We start from the raw sequence: 23858 nt of genomic DNA on the forward strand, positions 1-23858 counted from the left end.
GTATTTTAAAAGATCAGGGCACCTGGGTGGCTCAGTAGGTTAAGCGTCCAACTTCGGCTCAGGTCATGACCTCGCAGTTCATGAGTTAGAGCCCCATGGTGGGCTCTATACGGACAGATCGGAGCCTGGAGCCTGCTTCAGATTCTGTGTCTCCCCCTCTCTCTGCCCCTCACCCACTTGCACTCTCTCTTCCTCTCTCTCTCTCTCAAAAAAAAATAAACGTTATTATTTTTTTAAAGATCACTGTAGCCACACACATTTGGATAGAGGCACCAGAAGGATAGAGACAGGAGGGGAGGTATGGGATAGCCAGGTGGGACGTGAGGACCGGATTGGGATAAGTAGCAGGTGGGATTAGAAACAGTGACATAGAGTATTTCTGATTGTATCTGGGAAAGCGCTCCTCATATCCTCAGATAAAGGATGGCAAGTCCAACAAAACATAATCAAAAGAGTATAAGAATAGAGATGCATGAAACACCCATCAACACAAACATGCAACCAACTCTCTCAGTGATTAGGGAGTATGTGAACCCTTCCTTCTGCGGCTTCTCCTGGACTATGTGCTTGTCCCTGGACCTGAATCTGGCCTTGGTCTTAAAATTTTGACTCATGAGCAATCTGATAATACACTTCCATGCTGTGGATAGAGGATGTGTCCTTAATTTGTCCACTCTAAAAGATCAGAGGTCTCTGGCTTCTTAGAGATGTAAGGTCCTCCCTGAGTAGAGTGGCCAGGTGATGTCCTGGACATGCAGTTACATTTGAATTTCAAATAAAAAGATCATTTTTAGTATAAGTGTGTCCCAAATATCACATGGGATACACCTACACGAAAATGATTAGTCTTTATCTGAAATTGAAATGTAATTGATTGGCCTATATTTTTATTTGCCAAATTGGGCAACCCTACCCTTGAGACTTGCTTTTCTCTGGCTCAGACCTGGGGCAGACAATTCCACTGAGAAGCAGAAGGCAGGACAAAACAAAGCATGTGCCGAGAGCCGGGGAGATGTTTTACAGAATCATTGTCAGTACGATCCCCCTGGATTTGCTCATTCCCCAGGAGAATCTGAAAACAAGGGGCTTGGCAGTGAGCAAAGAGCTGGCATGTTGCAGGACTGTTGGAGGGGAAAATGATTGAATTTAGAATAATAATGTATTTGTTAAAGCAAATATCAGTATAGTCATAACAGAGAAGCCCTCAAGTTTCCCATTGTGGCATGAATAGAACATTAACGTCTATATTGTAGATTGATGGCAAGAATTTTCTTGGAAAGCACATAAGCAGTAGCCTTATATGATCTCTTTCTATTTTTTGGAAGACTGAATACAGTTCAGATTAACATTTGAGGCATTTATTTTGTGCTTGGAATTTAAGACATTGGCTCTGTTCATACCTAATATTTTACAAGCCTCTCCCCTTTGGACAAAATTAAGTTCAGAACTCATGTTCACATAAAAAAGTAATTGGATTATAAAAGCCAATGGGCATAGCCATTATTTGGATATTTTCATGTATAAATGAATAATGTTTATTCAGAAAAACACCCATGACCAAACTCCGTCAAATCTAATTTTCTCAGAGAGTTAAGCTCATATTCTGGTAGGTTTTTCCTTACATAACTGAAGAAAATTCTTAGCAAGAGCTTTAATAATAAGCTTCTTTCTGAAGGAGTAATATTGTGATTTCATGCAAGAAAAATCTCCCCTTGACGTAAATGAGAGATGAAGTTGTGGGAAGGTATAGTCAGAGTTATTAGTTTGCTTTCCCCTTTCTAACCAAATGACAAGAACATTTTGTCTTTGGATTCTTTGATAGTTTTTTTTTTTTCCTGTTAGCAAATAGAATATTCAGAATACCTTTCCCTTGATACTAGTCTTAAGCCTTATAAATTATATTTTTGTGGGGTCTTCTGAGGTGGGAAAAGCCTGCCAATTTCAATTGGAGTGATTTAGGTTTCCTTGTAGAGAAGCCACATGGTGGGATTCCTGGTTTTCCTAGTGATCAGGTGTCACCGAGAACACCTGAGGTGTAGACATGCCTCACTTAGCCTTATATGTACTGAGCACCTACTCTGTGCCTCAGCACAAGTCGCAGTGAACCAGACAGACTGATTACGCTCCACAGCACAGGGGACTATTCATCTGGGTGCTTGTTGCCAGTAAATGCAAGCATCACGACTCACCCACAGCCACAAAGCCAAAGACGATTTTTCCTTTTCCCCAACATCTTCAAATACCCAAATTTCTTCTATTGTAGGTTCAAATGAGGTAAACATACAACGTGTGAGTGATGGCATCAAGGGGATTTTATAAATTATTAAATGGTCAGAAAATAAGATCTCGGCTTTCCTGCCTTTGGTTAGAGAATAGGCGTCCCCTGTTGCAAAGCTTATTCATTTCTTTTATCATGTTCCAGCTTTCCCACTTGCTCTTGCGTCTTATTTTGTAATTACTTTCTTATCTTTGCAGCTTTCCTTTGAATCTTAAGTCTTTCTAGTTAGAGAAACAAGGAACATATACTTCTGTAATTGAGACAAAACTAAGTGCGACTCCCACATTTTCTTCTTTTTCTTTATGCTCCGTTTCAGGGATGGCCAGCTGGCTGTCCAGTTGTTCACTAGCTGTGAGGACCCCAGAGAACGTCACCTGTTTTTGTAGGTCTCAAGTCACTCTCCATTTTGTCTTAAAGAATCTTTGTGTGTGCACACGTCTGTATATATCTCTGAATGAAAACACGATTACTAGCTGTTGGTAGGAATGTATCTACGGACACAGATGGAATGCATGCATTATGTAAACGTGTAGTAAGTATATGTGTATATGCAAATGTGTATGTGTACACAGATGTCCGTGTGTAAATGTATGTGTGTATATCTGTGTGTGTGTATATATATATATATATATATATATATATATGCATATACACACATACACACACACACATTCTGCCAATAGCTAGTAATTGTCAACCAAAAAGGTCAAGTTCGGTGTTAACCATTTTCTAAACACAGTTCTTCGTGTTTCTAGAAACCTGAAAGTCTGTACTTTTCACCTACAAACCCATTATCCGTGTGGCAAGTCATGTCTGAAAGCCAAACTTAACAAGACTCTCTTCACCTGTTTAAAAGCAAGAAAGCAGAAAGCTTTGAAGGTACGCATATGGACAAAAGGAAATTAGGTTGCTCTATGATGTTTGTGCCTCTGGTATTAATTTCACTGAAATTCCACTCTGCTCCATTTATTCGATGACTAAGAGATTGAACTCTTAGGGAAGGAAAGAACATATAAACATGTAATTAACCAATAAGGTAATGTTTGAAGACTGTTAGGATATACTGATTATTCAGATTAATTCATTATTTTGTGAACACCAATGGCATGCATTTCTGAAAAAAAAATCATTATTCAAACAAAAGTGTTCACCATGAAACACGACACAAAGAGGAAGATAAATATCAAACATGTTTTTTTAAAGGTGGTAAAATCATGTCACATAATTGGTCTTACAGCTGCTTCTGCGTTTGATGTTCTAACCTGGTGCAAATGTGTGTTATCTGCTAGTGAATCCATATTTAGTCTTTCTTTTAATAATACACAGTCATGACTGGGATTTAAATTTTTAAATATTGAGGAACTTTACATATATATATCTATATATATATATCTATATATATATATCTATATATATCTATATATATATATCTATCTATATATATATATATCTATATATATATATCTATTTAGCTCAGACCTGGTTTTGTTCAAAGTATGCCCATCCTCTCTCCTCCTCCCCAGCTTTTTGTTTTTGTTTTTGTTTTTGCTTGTTTTTTAATAACAAAATCTGTAGCAAAGCACTCCTCGGAGTACAAACGTTCATTCTTTTTTAGTATTTGCTTTTTCAGGGTCAGCCTCTGAAGGTGGAGAAGCAACAGAGGCACAAGGGTAGGTTTCCTCTCTACCAGAGAGCAGGTGGAACCCAGTTCCAGCTCGGCCACACTCAGCATCATGAAAAGTACAGTGAAGCTCCGTTCTCTTGAGGAGAACTCCCACCAAAAGTAAATTCCTGACCTCTATCAAAATGTTAGGGGGCTTCTGGCTTTAATTTTTAGAACTCTGATAAAATCCGGGGATCCTCCATTCACTCAAAATAAAAAAATCAAGTATACCCATGGCATCTTTCAAAGGAACACCCACCCATTTGGTTTCACTCACACTGTTAACAGTGCCCTCAAAATACACTTTTTCAGGAGAAAGTTACTAGATAATATCTTGAGAATATCCTCTCCGTGGCGCAAAATGCTTAGGATTGTTTTGCCATTGGCTGTTATTAACATGGACCAGGGGTCCCCTCTGTAAGGAGTGTTCTCCTACTGTGAATCTGTACGAGTCTTACCATCAACCCAGTCCTTGACAGACCAGTACAGGAACGAATGCTACTTTGGCGGCCAAACTCTTACTTTTACTGACAGTCGAGTCTTAGAAAGTATAAAGGTGCTGGGCCAGTCCTCTGTTCTTATAGTACCGTCTCGGTAAGAGAAAAATCAGACTATGTGCCATCACAGGAAATAAAATGTTAGTATTAGGTGTGATCGACCGATGCATTTCTTTTGCTTAAGCCCCACCCTCTGAGTGACAGGTGGAGGACAAAATGTCAAGAAGTTCTGCTGGAACAAGTGTTCAGGATGGTGTTTAATACAGCAGAGAGCCAAGATACAGTGGGAGGACACAGTAAAGAATGTGGAGAAGGTAGACACAATAAAGAACTTCGGTTTATGATCTGCCATCTGCTATTTGAAAGAGGAATAAGTTAGGGAATTAAGTGACTTTTAGTTCCCCATACATGCAAAGGTAAGTTAGTTATTACAAAAGTTTTGCCGTTGTATGCGCTGAAAGAAAAGCATATGCATTTAAACATTTTTTAAAAAATAAATCACTCAATAGGCTTAAGAAAAATACTCTAGTTCATATTTCATTGATCTGACCTTTTGATTCAAGATCAGGGAATGAATCCAAGGTGGAAACAAAAAAAAACAAAACAGAAATGAACCATTTCACCATGAAAAAAGGCATTTCCAGTCTCAGCTAACCTCGACTAGTTTTTATTGCATTATTTTTGAAATGCCAAGAAACTGGCTTTGGCCATATTTGCCGTCCAACTAAATCACAGCTGTCAAAATGCAGTTGCTTGCCACAATTAGCTAAACACCATTATTTGACAAATTCCCTGGGAAGGGACGTAGATGCTGTAGGTGTCTAACACTGAATCCATTAACAGTCAGTCAGGCTGGGGCTGCAGCACAGGGAGAGAAGTTGGTACATCCTTGGCCAAGGAAGGGGTTTCCAACGGCCTTAAGTTTTTGGAAAACACACACATTTGCCCTGGTCCTACAAGTTCTTTCTGGTTTTCAGGAATGAATTGTGGGATTGGCTAAAGAGGAAGGGAAAAAGCCACCGATTCTAGAGTCCTTTCTTAAGGACATCAAGGGGAGAGGAAGAAAAAGAAATGCAAATGTGAAATGGTAATGGTATACAACATGGGGAAAAGAAACCTCATTGAACCCGCTAGCAATTTCCACCCAAGCAGTGAACCCCTTAACTGACAGAAATTCAGTACAACATACACACTGATTAACACCTTCACCATTACGAGGACTGCCGTTTCAAGCCAAAAATTAACTACAATATGCAAAAACAGAATTCTCATAAGATTTGAGAAAAATAGAGTGAAAAGGCAATGTTAGCTAAGCTCTTAGCTAAATCCACTCTTAATGGCCCCCACTATTTAAACTATCATGGATTAAAGCCATGAAAATAAAAATTTCAATTTGAAATTTTATTAGCATGTTGCTAAAATGGTCAATAAAAACATCAACACGATAGGCTTTGTTGACATAGTTGGAAAACTGCTCTCTCACTTTTAAAACTTTATTTCCACTTCCCCACCGTCTAAGATTGCTATGTTAGGAAAAGCCAAACTAAATATTCTGGCTATGGTGTTGTAATAATGCTGGTTTCTTGAATGTTGCCATATCTTCCTCCTCTCTCTCTCTCCTCCAACCCTTTAAAAAATAGGACTCTTTCTGAAATGCAGCCCCATCAGGGAGCAAACTAGGGTTAAGAACAACAAGCGGCCGTCTCCACACATTCAAGTTCCCAGACACCAGGTGAACCTTCTCCTTGCCGGGGGCGGGGCCCGCGCTCCTCACCAAATCAGCTGAGCCATTTTCCTCCCGGGACCAGGAAGGCTTCCCTTCTGCCAGCGAGGGAGACTCACAGGCAAATGGGGTGGGGGTGGCGGTCGCTTCCCTCGGTGGAAAGGACTGGAAGCAAACATTACAGCTTTGCCCGGAGCCTGGAATACAAATGTCAGGAGACTTGGGGCTGGAGAGCTGGAAAAGTCCCGGGCAGCCTCGGGATAACCCGGAGTCCCAAAGTGCTCTCTTGTGGAATTATTCACAAGTGCCTAAGGGACAGGCTCGATTTCTTGGAAATCCTGCAATCTGGGGACACGTTCATACGGGAGGTGAACAGTGCCCTGGAAAGATCATTTCTCACCTCCGACTGGTCTGTGTGTGCGCACTGGGGGCGGTGATGGTCCCTTTATAGGAGGTCGGGTGACAGTCACTGACTAGCGACCTGTGGGGAAAGCCACGTCCTTGCTTGCTCCCTTCAGCCCTTTCTCCTTTCCCCCGTTACAACTCGAGGGGAAAGCGCACGCTGGGTTTCCCAACACCATCACCACCACTGGGGGGGGGGGGGGCTCAGCCAGGCGCGCACAGCTGCCCTTTCGTCCCGGGGCCAGTTCCTGAGACTTTCGGCCACTTGCGGAGAGGTGCGAGGGTGCAGCCTGGGCACCGGCCGCCGCAGGAGGGCGCTCGAGAGGGGACGGGGGTCGCGGATCGCCGGCCAGGAAGCCCGGGTGCTGGGAAGGGAGCGGGGCGCGGGGAGACAGGAGGCGCAGGTGGCCCCCCCACGAGGCTACTCCTTGTCGTCCACGAGGTCGGCGAGCTCCTGGAGCACTCGCAGGCGGCCGCTGGCGTCGATGCGGCGCTTCTCGCGGATGAGGTCTTCCAGGCTGTGAAACCTGGCCGTGTGCACCTTGTTCTCGCCCAGGTGCACCTTGAGATAGTACTGCTGCTGCGGGGGCTGCGTGCCGGCCGGCACCTCCCCTCCCGCCTTGAACTCCCGCTTACCAAAGCGGCACCAGGCGGCGAAGCTCTCCGAGTTCGTCCAGCAGATCTCCTCGCTCTTGAGGCCCAGGTGGCCGCAGGCGTTCTGCACCACCAGCTCGGCCACCAGCGGGCGGTAGCGGTACCAGCTATTCACCACCCGGCCCACGTTGGCCGCGCCCGCCTCGTACAGGCTGTCCTGGCGGATCTCGCCTTGGTGCAGGTGGATGATCTGCCCGCCACCCACATAGACGGCCCAGTGCGGGGCGGGGGCGGGCGGCTCGGGCGCCGGCTGCAGCCACAGCAGCTCCAGCAGGTCGCCCGGCTCGCAGAGCGCGGGCAGCGCGGTGACAGCGTAGACGCTCAGGTCGGCGCCCTGAGGGCCGCCGCTCACTTTGGAAAAGATGCATTCCTGCCCCCGGAAGGCGGAGAACTGAGTTTCGTTGAGGACCAGCTGGTGCAGCAGGTGGTGGCGGTGGCGGCTGGGGCTCTCTGGGCACGGGGTGCAGCCCGGGGGGGCCTTCACGCCGAACTTGTCGGGCTGGCCGCGTTCGTCCAGGTCCTCCTCCTCATCCGAGAAGAAGTAGGCGACCCCAACTCGTAGCTCGTCCTTCTCGATCCCCGACGGGTCCCCTGTGGGCAACTCGCTGTAGTTGAGGTGGGTGATGCGGTCCAGTTGGTTGCCCATCAATGACGCGGCGAGGCGAGGGCCAGGAGCCGGGATCTGCGGGAGCACAGACGAGAGGCAGAGACACGATCAGAGTCCAGCTGCCCCTCCCCGGGACGTGCAGTGCCCCTGGGACCTGCCCGTCCGCCCGCCCACGCGCCGGCACTGGAGTCACCCGCTCCTCCCCAGCGTCAGGACAGGTGCAGAAGCCACCCGTCCTTCGGGAAAGAGCAGACGCCACCACACAGCCTCGGACCCCATCCGGGAACCCGGTACAACTCCCACAAGAGAAGAGGCAGGCAGCGGGAAGGCGCGAGGGGTCCCAGTGGGGACGACAGAGCCGGTTGTTAGCAGCGAGAAGACCGACACCCAGGAGAGGACCGAGGGGTAGGTTGGAAGGAAGAAGGGGCGCCTCGGGCCTCAGAGCTTGGAGCAAGCTGCGCTCACATTTCTGTCCCCACCCTCGCCAGCCCCCCTCTCAGTTTTGCGCTAGGTCGTACTCCTCCCCTGACAGCGCCTCGGACAATGACACTCGGGCACATTCGCAGGCACTCACGACACCGGCAAAAGCTTGTTCACCTGGGAGTCCAGGCACAGACAGGCGAGTATATCGATGTGATAATGTCACATATACACCATGACGAACCTTCGCGACGGCACACTCAGACTCCCACATTCGCACACAATCCTAACCCCACGCTTGCACGCTCGCCAGGGCACGCACACCCACGCACCCGGGCACACCTGCCCACACAAGCAGGTGCGCTCCGCCCCGTACTTCTCTTGCCTTCTCCCCAGCAGGGCCAGTCGGGCTGCGCCAGGGCGAGGCCGTTCTGTCTAAAATAACCTAACAAAGAGGAAAGGGAAGGATGGGGGGAGCCAGTGCGGTGTCTGGGTGCGGGTGCGGGTGCGGGTGCGGGTGTGGGCGTGGGTTGAGTAGGGAGGTCCACTTTCAGCCAAAAGACCCCTTTTCCCTCCTACCCGGCACAGGGTCCAAACAGTCGGACGAAGAAAAACCGTTTCCAAGGCAAAGAAAGCCGCCTCTCCGTACCCGTGATTTCCCTGCTCCCGAAACCCCAAACTCCTTTAAAGTCTCCTGGTCCCCATGGGTGCTGCGGAGGCGGCGGTGGCTGGTGGGTCCTGGGAGGCGCGTGGGGTTGCGGCTCCGCTCTGCCCCGCGCGGAACGGTGCGGTGCGGTACCCGGCGCGGTGCCCGTGCGCCTGCCGGTCCGCGCTGGCTGGCTGGGGTGCCCGGTCCACCTGGGTACTCCCGACTCCGTTCTGCTTTCCCACGGCGGAGCCGAAGACTCTAAGTAGCCGGAGCAGCTGGTTCCAGGGCCCGCCCCGGGCCGCGCTCATTGGTTGGGGCGGCTGCCCGGGCCGCGTCAATCTCCGCGAGAGGGGGAGGGGAGCAGGGGCGGGTCTCCAGCGCGCGCTCCGCCCCGGCCCGCCCGGCCTCGGTGCACCGGAACGCGCACGGCCCCCGGGAGTGGAGGCGCGACAACCCGCGGGGAGCGCGCGAGGGGCGCGGCGCCGCTGCGTGGCGCCGCTGCGCGCCACCACCGTCGCCCCCCGGCTTTTCCTAGCTGGTCGTGACTGACGGCCCGAGCTCTGTGTCTGGGAGTACAGACTCCAGCGACGAAGCTGGGTCTGCGGGTGAAGAACCCCCGTGTACCCAGGCACTGAGGGCGGCCCGGGGCGGGGAGCGACGCTGTCGGAGCCGGGCACCTGGGCCCTGGTAGGGCCCCCAGGAGTCTCGGTGCCCGACGGCCGTAGGCTGATCTGCCCACAGACCCCTTCCCTGCCGGCACGGATGCTTTGCAGATTGTGCCCACGGCGTCAGCTGCTTCTCGGATCCGCGTGAAACTGCTGACCCAGCACTGGCGCCCGGTTTAAAAGGAGCACCTTTGACAAATGCTACTGAAAAATCTGAACCTTGGCCAGCCCTTTCCCTAATTGGGCCTATGATTTGGGCTGCAATTTTCTATGAAAGGAGAGCTTCACCAATGCCAACGGCCAAGCCCCAGAACTGCCTTCGTTTAGGGATTTTTGTTTGGTTTCGTGGCAGAAGGGTGTCCAGCAGTAATTAATGATTGCATTTCTGGATGGAATGTTAATGAATGAACGAGTTCTGGATATTGGATGTGGAAAGACGACTTTCATACATAGGACATTCTAGAGCGACAGTTTAAAAAGCTTATAACACTTAGACATCTGGTTCTACTCTCGAGACTGGGCTCTGAAAGCTTTTCTGTGAAGCCTACTCTTTCCCCAGGGAGACTAGGGTGCTTCCTCTTTGTGCGCCCTTTGCAGTTGGCATAGACTCTTAGAGCTCTAACCTCCCCCCCTTTTTTTAATGGTAAACCTGTGTTCAATTTCTTGCTCTTTACAAAGTGAACGATTGGACAGGAGGATTGGCCTGCGCTCTACACAATTTTGTATTCCGGACGTCTTTCACAATGCCGGCTGTACAACGGGCTCCATCGTCAATAATAAAAATGGAAATAGCCAACATGTACTGGCTACTTATAAGTGGATAGACACTATGCTAAGAGGTTTAAGTAGGTGAGAGTTAATGTTAATGCCTCTGGAGAGAATTCTCTGGTACAAGCACCACAACAGATGAGAAAACAGAGGCCCAAATAGCATTGACAGCAATCTCTCCAGGGTCTGTGGAACTCCAAAGTCGATCTTTAACCTGTCTGTACTGTTCCTTGGGTTAAAAAAAAAAAAAATATCTTGTTTTATAAGACAAACCTGGTGTCCCAGAGAAGTTACCTGAGCACTGACACACATTATAAAACCTTTATTTTTTTATTTTTTGGTAGACAATTTTGTTTAAGCACTGTCCAACTGCTTTCTGAAGGTCTCTGTTTATCCCATAATCTTCAAATACAGTGATTTATCAAAATTAGATGTTTGATACGGATAGCTGGAAAAATGGTTTTAAAATGACCATCTGCATACATTTGATGTAGGTAAATCTCTTTCAGAAATTTGGCCATGTGCAAGTTATAAGAATACAAGTTGCCATCCTTGGAACCGACCACAGATTGTGATGACCTTTTTTATACTCTCTATAAATGATAGACAACTGGTTTTGGCCCCGAAGTCAAGGGAATTGAACAAGTGGCCTCCGAAATTGAGAAGTGAGTCATTGGTCCGGTTATGAACTGGACTTAGTGATCTCTGGGAGGGAATATCTGAAGAGTTCATTACTGGTGTCTGAGAGGGAGGTGAGGGAGTCATTGAAAGTAGCTCAGCACTTGGTGTTGAATAACCTCTCTCTCTCTCTCTCTCTCTCTCTCTCTCTCTTTTAACCTCCTGTCCATCCCAGGATCAAATCTTGTGCACATTCACAAGGTATTTGCTGGGATGCCGTGTTCTGTCTTAGCCGTCCTATCACATAACTGTTCCAGACTACAGCATAAGCAGGTGGTTCCTCTTTGCTTACTATCCCAACATTCTAAAGGATAATGAACAAAAAATATTGTCAGGGCTTCAAAATATAGTGCCAAAAGTTTAAAACATCAGCATGCAACTTTTTGAATCTCCTTTCCGTCGCCTTCTGTAGGGGTAAAAAAACAAAACCAAACACACACACACACACACAAAAAACAAAAAACAAAACAAAACAAAACAAAAAAAAAAAACAAAAAAACCTTAAAGTTTTAGTAATCAAAGGGAGAAGAAATACCCTGAGAGCCCACCTTGAAATATAAGGCAGAGAACACACTGACTCTGAGATATGGAAAAGGATGAGTCAACGTATAGTAAGGAACATGCATCTATTCTTTGTAGCTTTTGGCAACAACAAAGATAATAAACCAAGAAATAGGCCAGTCAACTCAATGGAGTTCACTATCAAAAAACCTTAGCTTTTATTTGCATCACAAAATCTTGTTTGCTAATTGTTTTGTCTATTATTCTTCACCCCATCCTGCCTTTTTGCAGGGAGGAAATGTAGTTTTCCAAAAGAAAAATAGAGTCATCAAAAGCACAAACTCTGGAAGCCAATTAGTTTGAATTTTCCTTCAACATTTTCCATCTGGGTAACTTGGAGCTGCTGGGTGTTGGTCCCTTCAACTGTAAAATGTGGTCAAATAGTGTGTAGCTCATTAAGTTGTGTGCGATCATGCATACACACAGTTCATGGCACATGGTGACCTTTCAATAAATGCTACCTATAGCTATTCTCATTGGCAGATGAGGGGAGAGGGTTCCATGTCCTACTTGTTAGGACAACTGTCCAGTTCTGTCTGTCCTTTGACCCAGGGAGGAGCTAACCTAAGATGGGTTGTCCAAGGCTGTCCCTGGTTGGGGTGTGGGACTGCTTCGTTCTTGAGGTTGTAAGAGCCTTGTCTATCCCGAAACTAGTTCAACATCTAAAGCTCTGTATTGATTTCTGTGTGCAAGCCCTGGAGCGGATCACATCCTGTGTCCTGCAGTATTTTGAATTGTTTGTAAATGAACATTTTCTTGTGTGAAGAATATGTACAGCAGAGTGTATATATATATATATATATAACCTTTAATTGTATGTCCTTCCTTAACATTTAGCCTTTCATGAACTCTCTCCCTGTCCTTGACCACCTTAGGCACCCAACATACCCACCCTGACCTTGGCTAAAGAACACTTTGCACCTCTGGGACAGAGACAGTAGCACAGCTTCACCAATCCCATTTCCTCTCCTCTGGGCACACAGCTAAATTGCATGCCTATGCTGTTTGATGGGTACCATCTGACTGAGTCTGACCAGTGGAATATGGGTGGAATTTTAGTAAGCCACATCCAGGCTTGGCCCCTGAAAGTAAAACCATTAACATGATCTCCCATACACCTGTGTTATCCCATTGGGTTGTATGTAGAGGATCCATGGGAGAATCTGAGGCTTTAAACGATGGCAGAGCCCCTGGATGGAAGGAGGCAGGGGTTCCTGAATGACTACGGACAGCAGGAGACTTCCCCTCTAAAACGTTCTGTACCGAAGTGTGATGTGAGGGAGAAACCAATCTTATGGAGTTAAAGCCACCAAAATGTTTTCTATTTGTTACAGCAGGAATCTATCCTGATAGGTATACCCTTCTTTATTTTAGAAATATCTCTGAACAGCAAATCGTCTATTCCCCTTCCCTTTTTCCCCTAGTGTCTGTTCTCACTCTGAAGATCCACTTTCCATTGATGGAAATCCTAGTGTCTCAGCATGTTCACATCACCCAGGATTTAAGGAAATCAACAATGGATGCGCCAGTCCCCTCTGGGTACTATCCCATGTCTCCCACTTATTTTTTTTTTCTCTAGATTCACCTCCATGTGCCTATCTTACCTGCCTTCTACTTTTTTTCTAGACCACACAAACGGCAGGGTCAACCCCTTGCAGCTAAGACTAAAGAGAATCCTGCTTCCCCTTAACCCCTCTGTATGTGCTCATGCTCTCACTTCCCGTTTCTTCCGAGGTGCCCTCTTCTAAGTTGTGATTCCACACTGTCACATTTTCCCAGTTCCTTCCTATGTTTTTAGTGGCTTCTTATCATTTTGCCTTTGAAGACTCATAGATGTCCTCTGGGAAAAACTTGTAGCACTTGTGGGTTGAACATGCTCCTGGATGTGGATGATACAAAGATATCTCAGCCCAGTATTAGTCGTTTCTTGGTGTTCTTCTCAGATTTTTAGGAGAGTCCATGCCTTTTGCACGGGGTCACTTCCATATGACAGTGACGGTAGAGCTCTGGGTAGGTCTGGGTCACTATTACACATATGCTTTCTGGCTTTTCCTTTCGTTTCGAAGGTCCTTCCCTGCCATCCGCATCTACCATCTATGAAAATTTATAACCCATTCGAGCATCAGTCCCCACCCCCGACATGCGTCTGTCCTCTCGCCTACATCTTGAGATGTGGCGGATGTGTCAAAACACTTTTCAAACTGAACTAGTATCATTGGTTGATTTTCTTTTCTTTCTTCCTTAATGGACTAAGAATTCTTTGAGGAAAAGCCACAAATCTAGTTCAAATTTATAATCCCTTTGCTGAGCCTGGGGTCTAGTGCATTGCACACAATCATTATAGACACCTTGCCTGACTCAATGCGTGCCTGAGCAATGATCACCATTTTATTTACTGAGCTGGCAGTGTTTGGTTTTGTTTCTGCTTTCACCCATTGGAGTGCCCCAGAAACTAGCCCAGGCTCAGAATTAGACGGCGTGTGAGAAGGTTTGCTATGTGAGAAGCAGTATTGGGTTTCCAAATGGTCCTCTGGCATCATCAGGAGCCTGGTAGAACTACAGACTTGCAGGCAGGCTCTACCCCAGATTTCGGGAAACCTAATGTTGGAATGCGCTCTGGGAATCTGCATTTTAAACAGTCTCTCCAAGCATTCTAGAGGCAGCAGAGCAACCACCGGTTAAGCACTTCTCAAATTTAAGAAATCATTCTTATTCTTTGGGGTACAGTGAAGCCCTAGAAGAGTAGGCTCTGGATAAATACTTGGAATTATGTTCTGTAGATGTTCTGTGGTCCATTGCTAACAGAAGCAAGGCTCATTTTAGACTTGGGTATACTAAACTGGTAAATGTATCCATTTGCATTCAAAGGTGTGTGAAGTCAAGTGGTTTTTAAAAAGTCTTATAGCTGTGTGGCAGAGCTGAGGATTACTCTCTCTCTTCAGTTGTTTAAACTCCCACACCCCAGTCCACTTGTCTAACAGGCTGTGGTTAGAGCAGGAACTTGAGTCAACAAGGAAACCCTGCTCCCCGATGGTTAATTCCTCCTTTGACGATTGATTGATGATGGACATTCTTGGGTTGTCCTGCAAAGCACAGTTTCTCTGCCTTTTGTATTGCTTGATTTCCTTGTGGTATAGTTCTTTTTCCGGCCCCATTTCTGGCAAAGATCAGTCCACACCCCTGTGCACTGAATGCCGTCTCCTTGGGTCTCTTCAAGAACCTCCCACCTCTTTGCTTCACCTTAATTTATAATCCTACGTCTTCTCCCAGCTCCTTTCCCAGTTGCATGTAAACACTTTTATTCTCTCCTATCTTAAGGCCGTCCCCTGACTATGCATCTCCTTTGAGATACACTCCTGTCCTAGAGGAGTTGTCAATACACATTGTATCCCAACCTACCACAGGGATCTCCTGCGCCATCACTCTGCCAAACAGCTCCTACCAGGGGGACCAGTGATCCACTGGTATTGAATCTGATGAGTGCTTTTGGGCTCTTATCTTACTTGCCTTCTCGAAGCATGTGGCACAGCAGACTATTTCCTCCTTATTGAGATAAAATTTTTCTACACCTTCCGTTGTATCTCACTCTCCAGGTTTCCTTTCAACTTCTCTGGCTGTTGTTCTTATGATGTTTTGTGGGCTCATTTCCTTCAACTTGTCCTTTCGGTATGGGTTTTCTTCAGGATTCTGTTCTTAGAGTTCTTAGGTTTTCTTCTCAATGCGTTCTCTCTCATTGCATCATCTTGTCTGTTTCTTTGACTTGCGTCACATTTCTGTGTGATGATTCCCTAATGGAAATCTCCAGGCCCCATCTCTTTCCTGAACTACAGATCCAAATATCCAACAGCCTAGAAGCCATGTCCTGGGGCTGTTCCACAGACACCCAAAGGGCAGTATGTCCCAGGCTGAGCACCTTCTGGAACGCGGTGCTTCCCTTTTGGTATGTCCTCTTGTGGACAGGCACCATTGCCCTCTTTGCGAGCCAGTTCCTGGGCACCATCATGTTCCCCATCACCTTCAAGCCCCTACGTGGCCATACTCTATTCCTGGTGTTTCTCCCTCCTGCATATCTTTCTCCTCTTCCTGCATCAATCCATTCCTGTGCTGCCATCTTGGGCCCAAGTCAGCAGAAACTCCCATCGAAATTGGTGCTGTAACCTCATTGCTTCCCCAGTGTGGTTCCCTCAGCCATCTCCCATGCTGCAACCAGAGTGATTTGTACAACATGCATATCTTTACACCCTTTCCCTGCCCTGCTCTCCATACGGTCCTCAGTAATTCTCCCACGGATGCTGGGAAAACATCCGAAGCCCAGGCACGGCTCCATGATCCAGCCCTTCACTGGATCTTCTCATCCTCTGCTACTCGCCCTCTGGCTTTTTGCTTCAGCCGTACTGGTTAAGGAGATTTGTTTTTACCTGTTTCTCTGCTTTGCTGCTCTTTTTCGTGTTACTGCTTCTGTTCCGCCTGCTAAGATTCTATCCTCCACTCTTCCCCTGGCAAGAAAGTCTGTTCTTCAGGTCTCAGTTTAAATTCACTTCCTCCTGGCAGCCTTCCCAGACTTACCAAATCTGCCGTGGGTGCCCTTCACAGCATTGCTACTGCACCCTGTTCTTTCCCTACGATCTGACATAGGCTCGTTCTTTGTCTATGTGCACTACAAGGCTGTAAGCTCGTTAGGAGTTGGGACCGTATCTGTGATGTCTCCCTGGCACCCACCCCAGCCAGGATCTTCAACACTGAACTCTTTCCATGCTACCAGGTGGAAGTTTAATGCATATTTCTTGAACAGAACTGCACTGATAGTGATGGCAATTGTGAATCAGAGGAATTCTCTGTGTTTCTTTCCCTCTCTCCTTGCATCTTCCCTGCCTTCCCCTCCCGTTTAAATTCCTCATACAACCTGTTCTATAGGGTAGGGCATCTATGGTAAGCTTGTAATCGATACATTGATAATTGATAGAGACACTTTAGAATTTAGTAAAAGGGGAAAAGTGCTTATTTTCAAACCATAATGAGTAGAGTAGCCACTTAGATTTACATTTCACTTGTTCTAGGCGTTGCCTTCTGGTGTCATGGTGCTTTGTTATAACTACCAAGGCTGATTCATTTTCTTTTCCTTGTCCGGTAATTGTGTGTGTGTGTGTGTATCTATATCTATCTATATCTATATTTATAATGATGTATTTATTTATTTTCCAGTTGTCCTAAGTTTGACTCTAACCACAGATATTGCACGTAGTTAATAAAGTGTGCTTTCTATTTAAAAACACATACTTAACATAGCACTCCTCCTAACGCACACTCGGCCTATTTCTAAATCACTGAGGGCAAGGAACGTAGCGTGTGTGTATTCCCAGGCTCCCATTCCATCGTCTCTCTGGCTTTAACACTGTCCTGATTTCTCTCCATGTCATTGCCTCTGATCTTAGTACCTGAGCTTGTTCCTTTTACACAGCAGAGTAGCCTTTGTGTGTGGGTTCTGTCTTAGAGTGCCTGGATTCAGATCCTGGCTCCACTCTTATTAGCTGTGTGGCTTTGGGTCAGATGTTTAATGCCCATATGCCTCAGTTTACTCGTGTTTAAAATACGAATAATAGTATTTTTCCTGAAGGGGTTTTGGTGAATATTAAGTGAAATAATGTATTAACAATACGCAGCATAGTGTCTGGCCCAGAATGAGGTCTTAGTAAGTATTAGGTATGATTAAAGAACTCGGCCCTGCTGAGTCCAAAGCACTTTATTTCTCTGTATTCTGCCTTTATAATGTTCTGTATAATGGTATTATGGTGATTATTGTCATATCGGAGTCATAATTTTAAATCTGAGTATGAGACCCAGAACATAGCTCAGATACTATCCACAGTATTAACTTGACATTTGATTTCAAAGCATGTATTGAACTTGTGCTCAGAACAGATATAGGGCTTGCGCCCGGAGAGCCAAGGTAAAGAGAGCACATGTCCTGTTCCCAGTGGTCCTCATGTTGGACACGGAGAGCTGACCAGGATATGAGCGAAGGCAAATGAATAGGAGCTATAAAATGTTTTAGAAACGTGTAAAAGTTAGCACAGAAGAGGCAATTAGTAACTAAGGGAGGGGTCAGGAAGAGGCTGTCATACAGAGGGACTGTGCAGAATGGAGAAGACTTTTCTGAGAAGATAACAGTGATGTATTTCCGTTAAGAGGGGCGGCATATGTAATTGCTCAAGGGTCATGACAAATCTGATGTTTCCAGAAAACCTCAAAGTGGTTTGGTGTTAGTAGAATGTGCAATAGGCTTGGAGGGGACCTTATGTGAAACCACTTTAGATATGGGTGTTAGGAAGACCATTCTGGCCCATAGTGTCCCATTTATACTGAAGGGGGAAAGGGGCAGAGGTGAGATCACTGACCAGGCTGTGGCTGGAGATCAGGTGTCTTATAAAGCCTCAGGCCACTATAACAAATACCACGCATTGGCTGGCTTCAACGAAAGAAATTTATATCTCACGGTTCTGGAGGCTCAAAGTCCAAGGTCAAGGTGCCAGCACGGTCAGGGTGAGAACCTCTCCCGGCCTTGCACACAGCTGCCTCTTTTCCGTGTGGCCACATGGGGGGAGGAGCAAGAACAGAGAGACAGACAGACAGGAAATGCTCTTCTGTCTCTTCTTATTAAGGGCGCTAATGCTATCTTGAGGGCTCTACCACCCCCAGATTAGGACTTCAACATGAATTTTTGGGTGACAAAGACATTCAGTCCATGGCAGTGGATAAACGAACGCTGAGGGCCTGGAATAAGGCAGAGGTAGTGGCGATATAGAACACGGGGCTTTGAGCTATCCATAGGAAGTAGATCAATGGGGGTTGGCGACTACCTGGATAATTGGGATAATTGGATGAGGTGGGTGATTTATAGCTCTCTGGATTAGACATGTGAGTCATGCCTGGGGTGACCTGGGCAGACTGGCTCCATGCACTGCAAGTTGCTTTATGAAAAAGTATTTCTACTCTTTGTCCTACAGATCATAGCTCTGCAAAATATGAGCCACCCCCAGCTGTTTCTGAATTGCTGTCTTCCATTATTAATAATCATCCAGCAGGGCTTATTTTCGTACTGTTCTCCAAATACACAACACGACTTCTTGCCTTTAGAGCTTTGATCATGATGCTCCTTCCACATCGCGGGTGCTCTGAAGTCCCGCCCTAGTCTATCCTGGAAGGTGACTCTATTCTTACCTCTGAAAACTCCTAGCCCCTCAGAATTGTGCTACTCTGTTGCATCTGATGCTCCACTACATTTCACGGTTTTTCTGTGGCAGAGACAATGCTGTGTTCTCATCACTAGTTCTCTTCCTGGGGACACAGGAAGATTACTTCCAGCTTCCCCATGGTTAGGGCCTCACCAGGGTGAAGGGGAGCTGATGCGATATGTTGCCTCCGGCCTGAGGCAGAGAGCAGCCTTGAGAACTCTCCAGGTTTCGCCTCTTCCGTCCGTGCATTCCCAAGGGGGAGCTCTCAAGGGTGGGGTTGGAAACAGAAGCAACCAGGGATGAGAGCTGCCAAAGAGACATAATTGACTTGCAGTTAGATTTTCTACGAGTGACTCAAACCAGCAACGACAGCTTTCTTGTGGCCAATGACCCAGATTTGGGGATTGACTTGTTAACCCAGCAGAGTGTGATCTGTCCTGACTAATATGACCACTAGTAGTATTTGGGGTCCCTGGTGGTGTAGGAACAAAACCAGGGATACTTTCTTTCTTTTTCTTCTTTCTTTTTTAATCTCACACTGTGTTTCTCTTGGTTCCTAATAAATATTTTTTAATAGAATTGAAAATTTTTTATAACCTAATGATAGAAGAGTTTTCTCAGATGGAAGAGAAGATGAAAACCCAATGTCAACAGCTCCATCTACGTTTGTTTTCCCCACTTTCCTTCCTTTCTCTCTCTCTCTCTTTCTTTCTTTCTCTTTCCTTCTTTCTCTCTTTCCTTCCTTCCTTCCTTCCTTCCTCCTTCCTTCCTTCTTTCCTTCCTTCCTTCCTTCCTTCCTCCTTCCTTTCTTTCTCCTTCCTTCCTTCCTCCTTCCTTCCTTCCTTCCTTCCTTCCTTCCTTCCTTCTTTTACTTCCTTTCAATTAATGCTTTGCCTTGTGTATCTAAGTCTGTTTCCTCAGGTCAGAAAATGAGCAGTGTTCATTGTCCAGGATTTGAGGATCTTTCTTCATCGTATTCTGCTGAATTATCCTTTGAATTCATGGTTAATAAAGAGAGAAAATCTTGTCCTTCTGGTTATTAACATTCTTTGGTAGAAGTAAGCATGCACTTGTAATTATTATTATTATTATTGAGGAGCACAGGAATGCTGACCTCAGCCAGAGTGTTGAATGTTGCTCTGGTGCCAAAGGGACTGGGTCCTCCTGTTCCCACTTGTGGATAACACAATCTTCTACTGCATTTTCCCTTAATATCTCTGTTTAGATGTAATGCCGTCAATTTGAAATGTGTATATATTGCCTTCTGCCCTTGAGGACCTTCATCAAAATGAGTTGTTTTAACTAAAATGAGACACTAACAATTTCCTCCTGCCCTGCTATTTATTTTGTCACAAGAACCCTGTGCAACCATGAGACTTTGATTTTGCAAGTTTATTATCTTGAAAGTGACTTTCAAAATATCACAAATAATAATATATTATAGAAAAGCAAAAAAGAAATTCCATATGGAGGAGAGTAGCTACTTATGAAATCCTCAGGTCATCTTCTCCCAGGTTGAAGAACTGGTGGAAATTCTCTCTCATCTAATTCGCATGGCTGGTTTTAAGAGAAAATTTGAGACACAGCACTTTCTGTTTTGTTTCTGTTTTCTTGTTTTTAAATGCAAGCTGCGTGTTGAAACCATATTCTCTTTTTTCTATCTCAAAGAAAGTTTCATATGAGACAAAAGGTGTTAATGAAGCAAGGAGAACACAAAATGAGATTTTAACTCAATCTTTATGCAACAAATAAAGTGTAATAATACCTACATAATGAAATGTGGGAAATACACAAAAGAATTAATAGAAATCAATTCAGATATTAATTTATATCAATAAGGCTATGAAAAATCTAGTAAACAAAAAATGTAGCATTTCCATATATATATACACTTATTAATATTTATGTATTTTTATATTTATGTCCTTATATGCCACTTAATTATAGACTTATTTTACTTGTAAAAGTATAGATTGGCATCCAGATCAAACTTTACACCTCCCAAATAGAAGATATGTTTTCTTTTCTAGAACACATAAATATTTTCAAACTGACTATATTTTTGGGCATAATGGAAATGTTTATGTATTTCTCACAGTGTACATAGTACAGACATTATACTTATACTTCATTGAAAAAATTCTTTTTTTTTATTATATAAGTTTCAGGTATATGCCCTTATAATTCAACATTTTATGCACTACAAAGTGATCATCCCCAAAAGTCTAGTTACCACCCATCAGAATAATTCTTTCTCTCTCTCTCTCTTTCTTTTGTTTTAGAGAGAGAGAGTGAGAGAGAGATCACAAGCAGGGGAGAGGGACAGAGGGAGAGAGACAGAGAGAGAGAGAGAATCCCAAGCAGGCTCCATCCTTAGGGTAAAGCCTGATGCAGGGCTCAATCTCACAACCCTGAGATCATGACCTGATCTAAAATCAAGAGTTGGAAGCTCAAGTGACTGAGCTCTCTGAAAGTGTCAACTGACACTGAAAGTGTATGTTTATAATGCTTTGAAATAAATACATATATATTTGAAATATATATAAATATAAATATATAAGTATATAAATATATATAAATATATAAATATATATAAATATATTTATATTTTTATATATTTAAATATATATAATATATATATTTTATATATTTAAATATAAATATATATAAATATAAATATATATATTTCCCCCTCCCCCACTGAGTCCTCTTTCTGGAATGAAGGGAGAAGGACCAGAAGAGTTAGTTTTCTACCTTTTGTCAACTCTGTTGTGCTAACAAGGGCAACCTGGACCTGGAGTGGGAATGTGGAGACTTGGGTCGTTTGTTGGTCACCACGTCTCTGGGAGGCTTTGAATTAGCACGCACCTTCTTATGGGACTGCTCTCTAGTTTGTGAATTACATAGACTCTGAGTCCATTATGGGTGTTAACCAAGAGTATAAATGAGAACCAATCAGAGAGCATCCTTAAAACTCACATTCCCGGTCTCAGGAACGATTGAATCAGGGTGTGTGTGTGTGTGTGTGTGTGGTGGGGGACAAGATACCAGTAGTTTCAAGGAGCTTTTCAGGAGACCACGTGGGCATGGATCCATAGGTTGGCATCCTGTGGATGCAGGCATTCGGTAGAGTTTTGGTGGTAAATGGAAAAGAGAGGAATCTGGAGCCAGAATGCACAGCCCTGCATTAGGGACTGGGAGACAGCCCTGAGGGGCTGGGTGGCTGCAGAAAGGGGGCGGGGCAAGGCAGCACCAAAGCTGAGGCACACCCCTGCATCCTCACCACGCTCTGTATCTGGTTTATAGTGTGTGTCTGCCTCTGTTTGCAGTGATGATGACTGTTTTTAAAATAGCAGTTTAAATTTTTTTAATGTTTATTTATTTTTGAGAGAGGGACGGACAGACTGTGAGCAGGGAAGGGGCAGAGAGAGAGGGAGACCCAGAATTGGAAGCAGGCTCCAGGCTCCACGCTGCCAGCACAGAGCCCGACGTGGGGCTCGAACCCACGAACCGTGAGATCATGACCTGAGCCGAAGTCGGACCGTCCGCCGTCTGAACCCCCCAGGTGCCCCTAAAATGGCAGTTTTACAAAAGCAGTTTCCCAGCTGCTCTGGGGGTGGGGTAAAGCCTATGTCCTGTGCCCCTCACTCCCCCTTTCTGGACCTGGTGTTCCTTCTCATGGACTAATCTAGGAACAAGACATTACTTTCCTGACCTCCCTGGAATGCTCGTTTGCACCCCTTTTCAGTCATTCTATTTTATTCGTGTCTCCTTCATTGTGTCTGGGGACTGTCTGCTTCTAGAAGCAGGGACTAGGTCTGCTGCTTTTCTGCGCACTTCCTCTCCTTATTGTGCTGGGCACACAGTAGGTATAGTGTGAATGTAACTTCAATAAATAAAAGCGCGATTCATGTAGATCAGTGGAATAGGAATAATTATTCGATGGAAACACTGATAACTTGAATGCATTTTATTTGGAAGAGATTCGGTTGTGTTAATACCCACACGTGCCTTTCCAGCATCACTTCAGACTAGATCCTGAAGAGTGGTATCTCCCCATTACAGGTAGAAAAACTGAGGCACCGAGAGGTCTAGTGTCTTGCTCAGATTGCATAGAATGCAAATCCAAGAATAAATATTGATAATTAGCCTCTCCGGTGTGCATATCAGCTTATTCTTCCCAACAGTGTGAGCCAGGAGGCACAGGGGTTACTTGCGTTTTGGAATTGAGGACCTCAGGCTCAGAGAGGGGAAGTGTCAGGCAGGAGGTGACTGGAGGAGATAGTCTCAGTGAGATAATGTTATGACAAACAGGACACCCTCATAAGTCCCTACAAAACGCTAAGTACAAACCCCTTAAGAACAGGTAAGGTGGGGCCATGCTCTAAGGGAGGACAAGGCACTTGGGAAAGGAGGACGGGGGGTTGGGGAAAGTCGGTGGGTTAACGTGGATCTGGAGCTCAGGAGATTGGGGGTTTCTCCTGACTCTCCTATAAATTTGTTATGTCAGCTGGGGAAGGTTAATTCCTTTGCTTTGGCCTGTCTCCTCACCCACAGAATGAGAGAAACGAATCAGGTTATTTGTAAAGTTCCCTATAGCTCAACCGTGCTGACTGAATTAGGTAGGGATGCCATAGTAGAAAATAATGACCGGTTGAACGGTTTTAGAATAATGGTATACTTTACTGATTTTCATGATTCCAACAAAATTTTATGGGCAACATTGTGTTTAAGTCAGATTATCCCCCGAGACCCTTCAACGTTGGGGACATATAAAGATGACTGAGATACAGTTAGTCACTGGAGCCGTTTGCACAGTAGCCCTCCCCCTTATCCGCGGGGGTATGTGCCAGACTCCCATGGATGCCCGAAACCACAGAGATGTATACTATGGTTTTCCCTATGCAAACATACTTATGATAAAGTTTACACTGTCACATGGGTGCAGTAAGAGATTAACAGCTAATAATAAAACCATTATAACAATACACTGTCATAAGAGTTATCTGAATGTGCTCTCTCTCACAAAATCTCTTACTGTCCTGCGCTCACCCTTCTTCT

At 45.3% G+C, this 23858-nt stretch overlaps 1 protein-coding gene and 1 long non-coding RNA gene across 3 annotated transcripts in view; one reads left to right on the plus strand and one right to left on the minus strand.

The window, feature by feature from the left end:
* The window catches only part of LOC125937664 (uncharacterized), a 206182-nt gene that overhangs the window by 176894 nt on the left and 5430 nt on the right, over positions 1–23858 (plus strand). The window lies entirely within an intron of this gene.
* On the minus strand, positions 4678–9131 carry LRATD1 (LRAT domain containing 1). Of its 2 annotated transcripts, none has more exons than XM_049652505.1 (2): positions 8894–9131; positions 4678–7899 (listed from the first exon to the last, which is right to left on the minus strand). In XM_049652505.1, the coding sequence occupies exon 2, from the start codon at positions 7861–7863 to the stop codon at positions 6985–6987; it is 879 nt and encodes a 292-aa protein (XP_049508462.1). In that variant the 5' UTR covers positions 7864–7899; positions 8894–9131; the 3' UTR covers positions 4678–6984. The 2 variants fall into 2 exon arrangements, with proteins under 2 accessions (XP_049508462.1, XP_049508463.1); XM_049652506.1 differs by having other exon boundaries at positions 8824–9131.

The sequence above is a fragment of the Panthera uncia genome (genome assembly GCF_023721935.1).
Source record: "Panthera uncia isolate 11264 chromosome A3 unlocalized genomic scaffold, Puncia_PCG_1.0 HiC_scaffold_12, whole genome shotgun sequence".
Taxonomy (NCBI): Eukaryota; Metazoa; Chordata; class Mammalia; order Carnivora; family Felidae; genus Panthera; species Panthera uncia.

What these genes read in the sequence shown, in the direction of transcription:
- LRATD1 (XM_049652505.1), bottom strand. Translation starts at nt 7,863, where the DNA reads ATGGGCAACCAACTGGACCGCATCACCCACCTCAACTACAGCGAGTTG.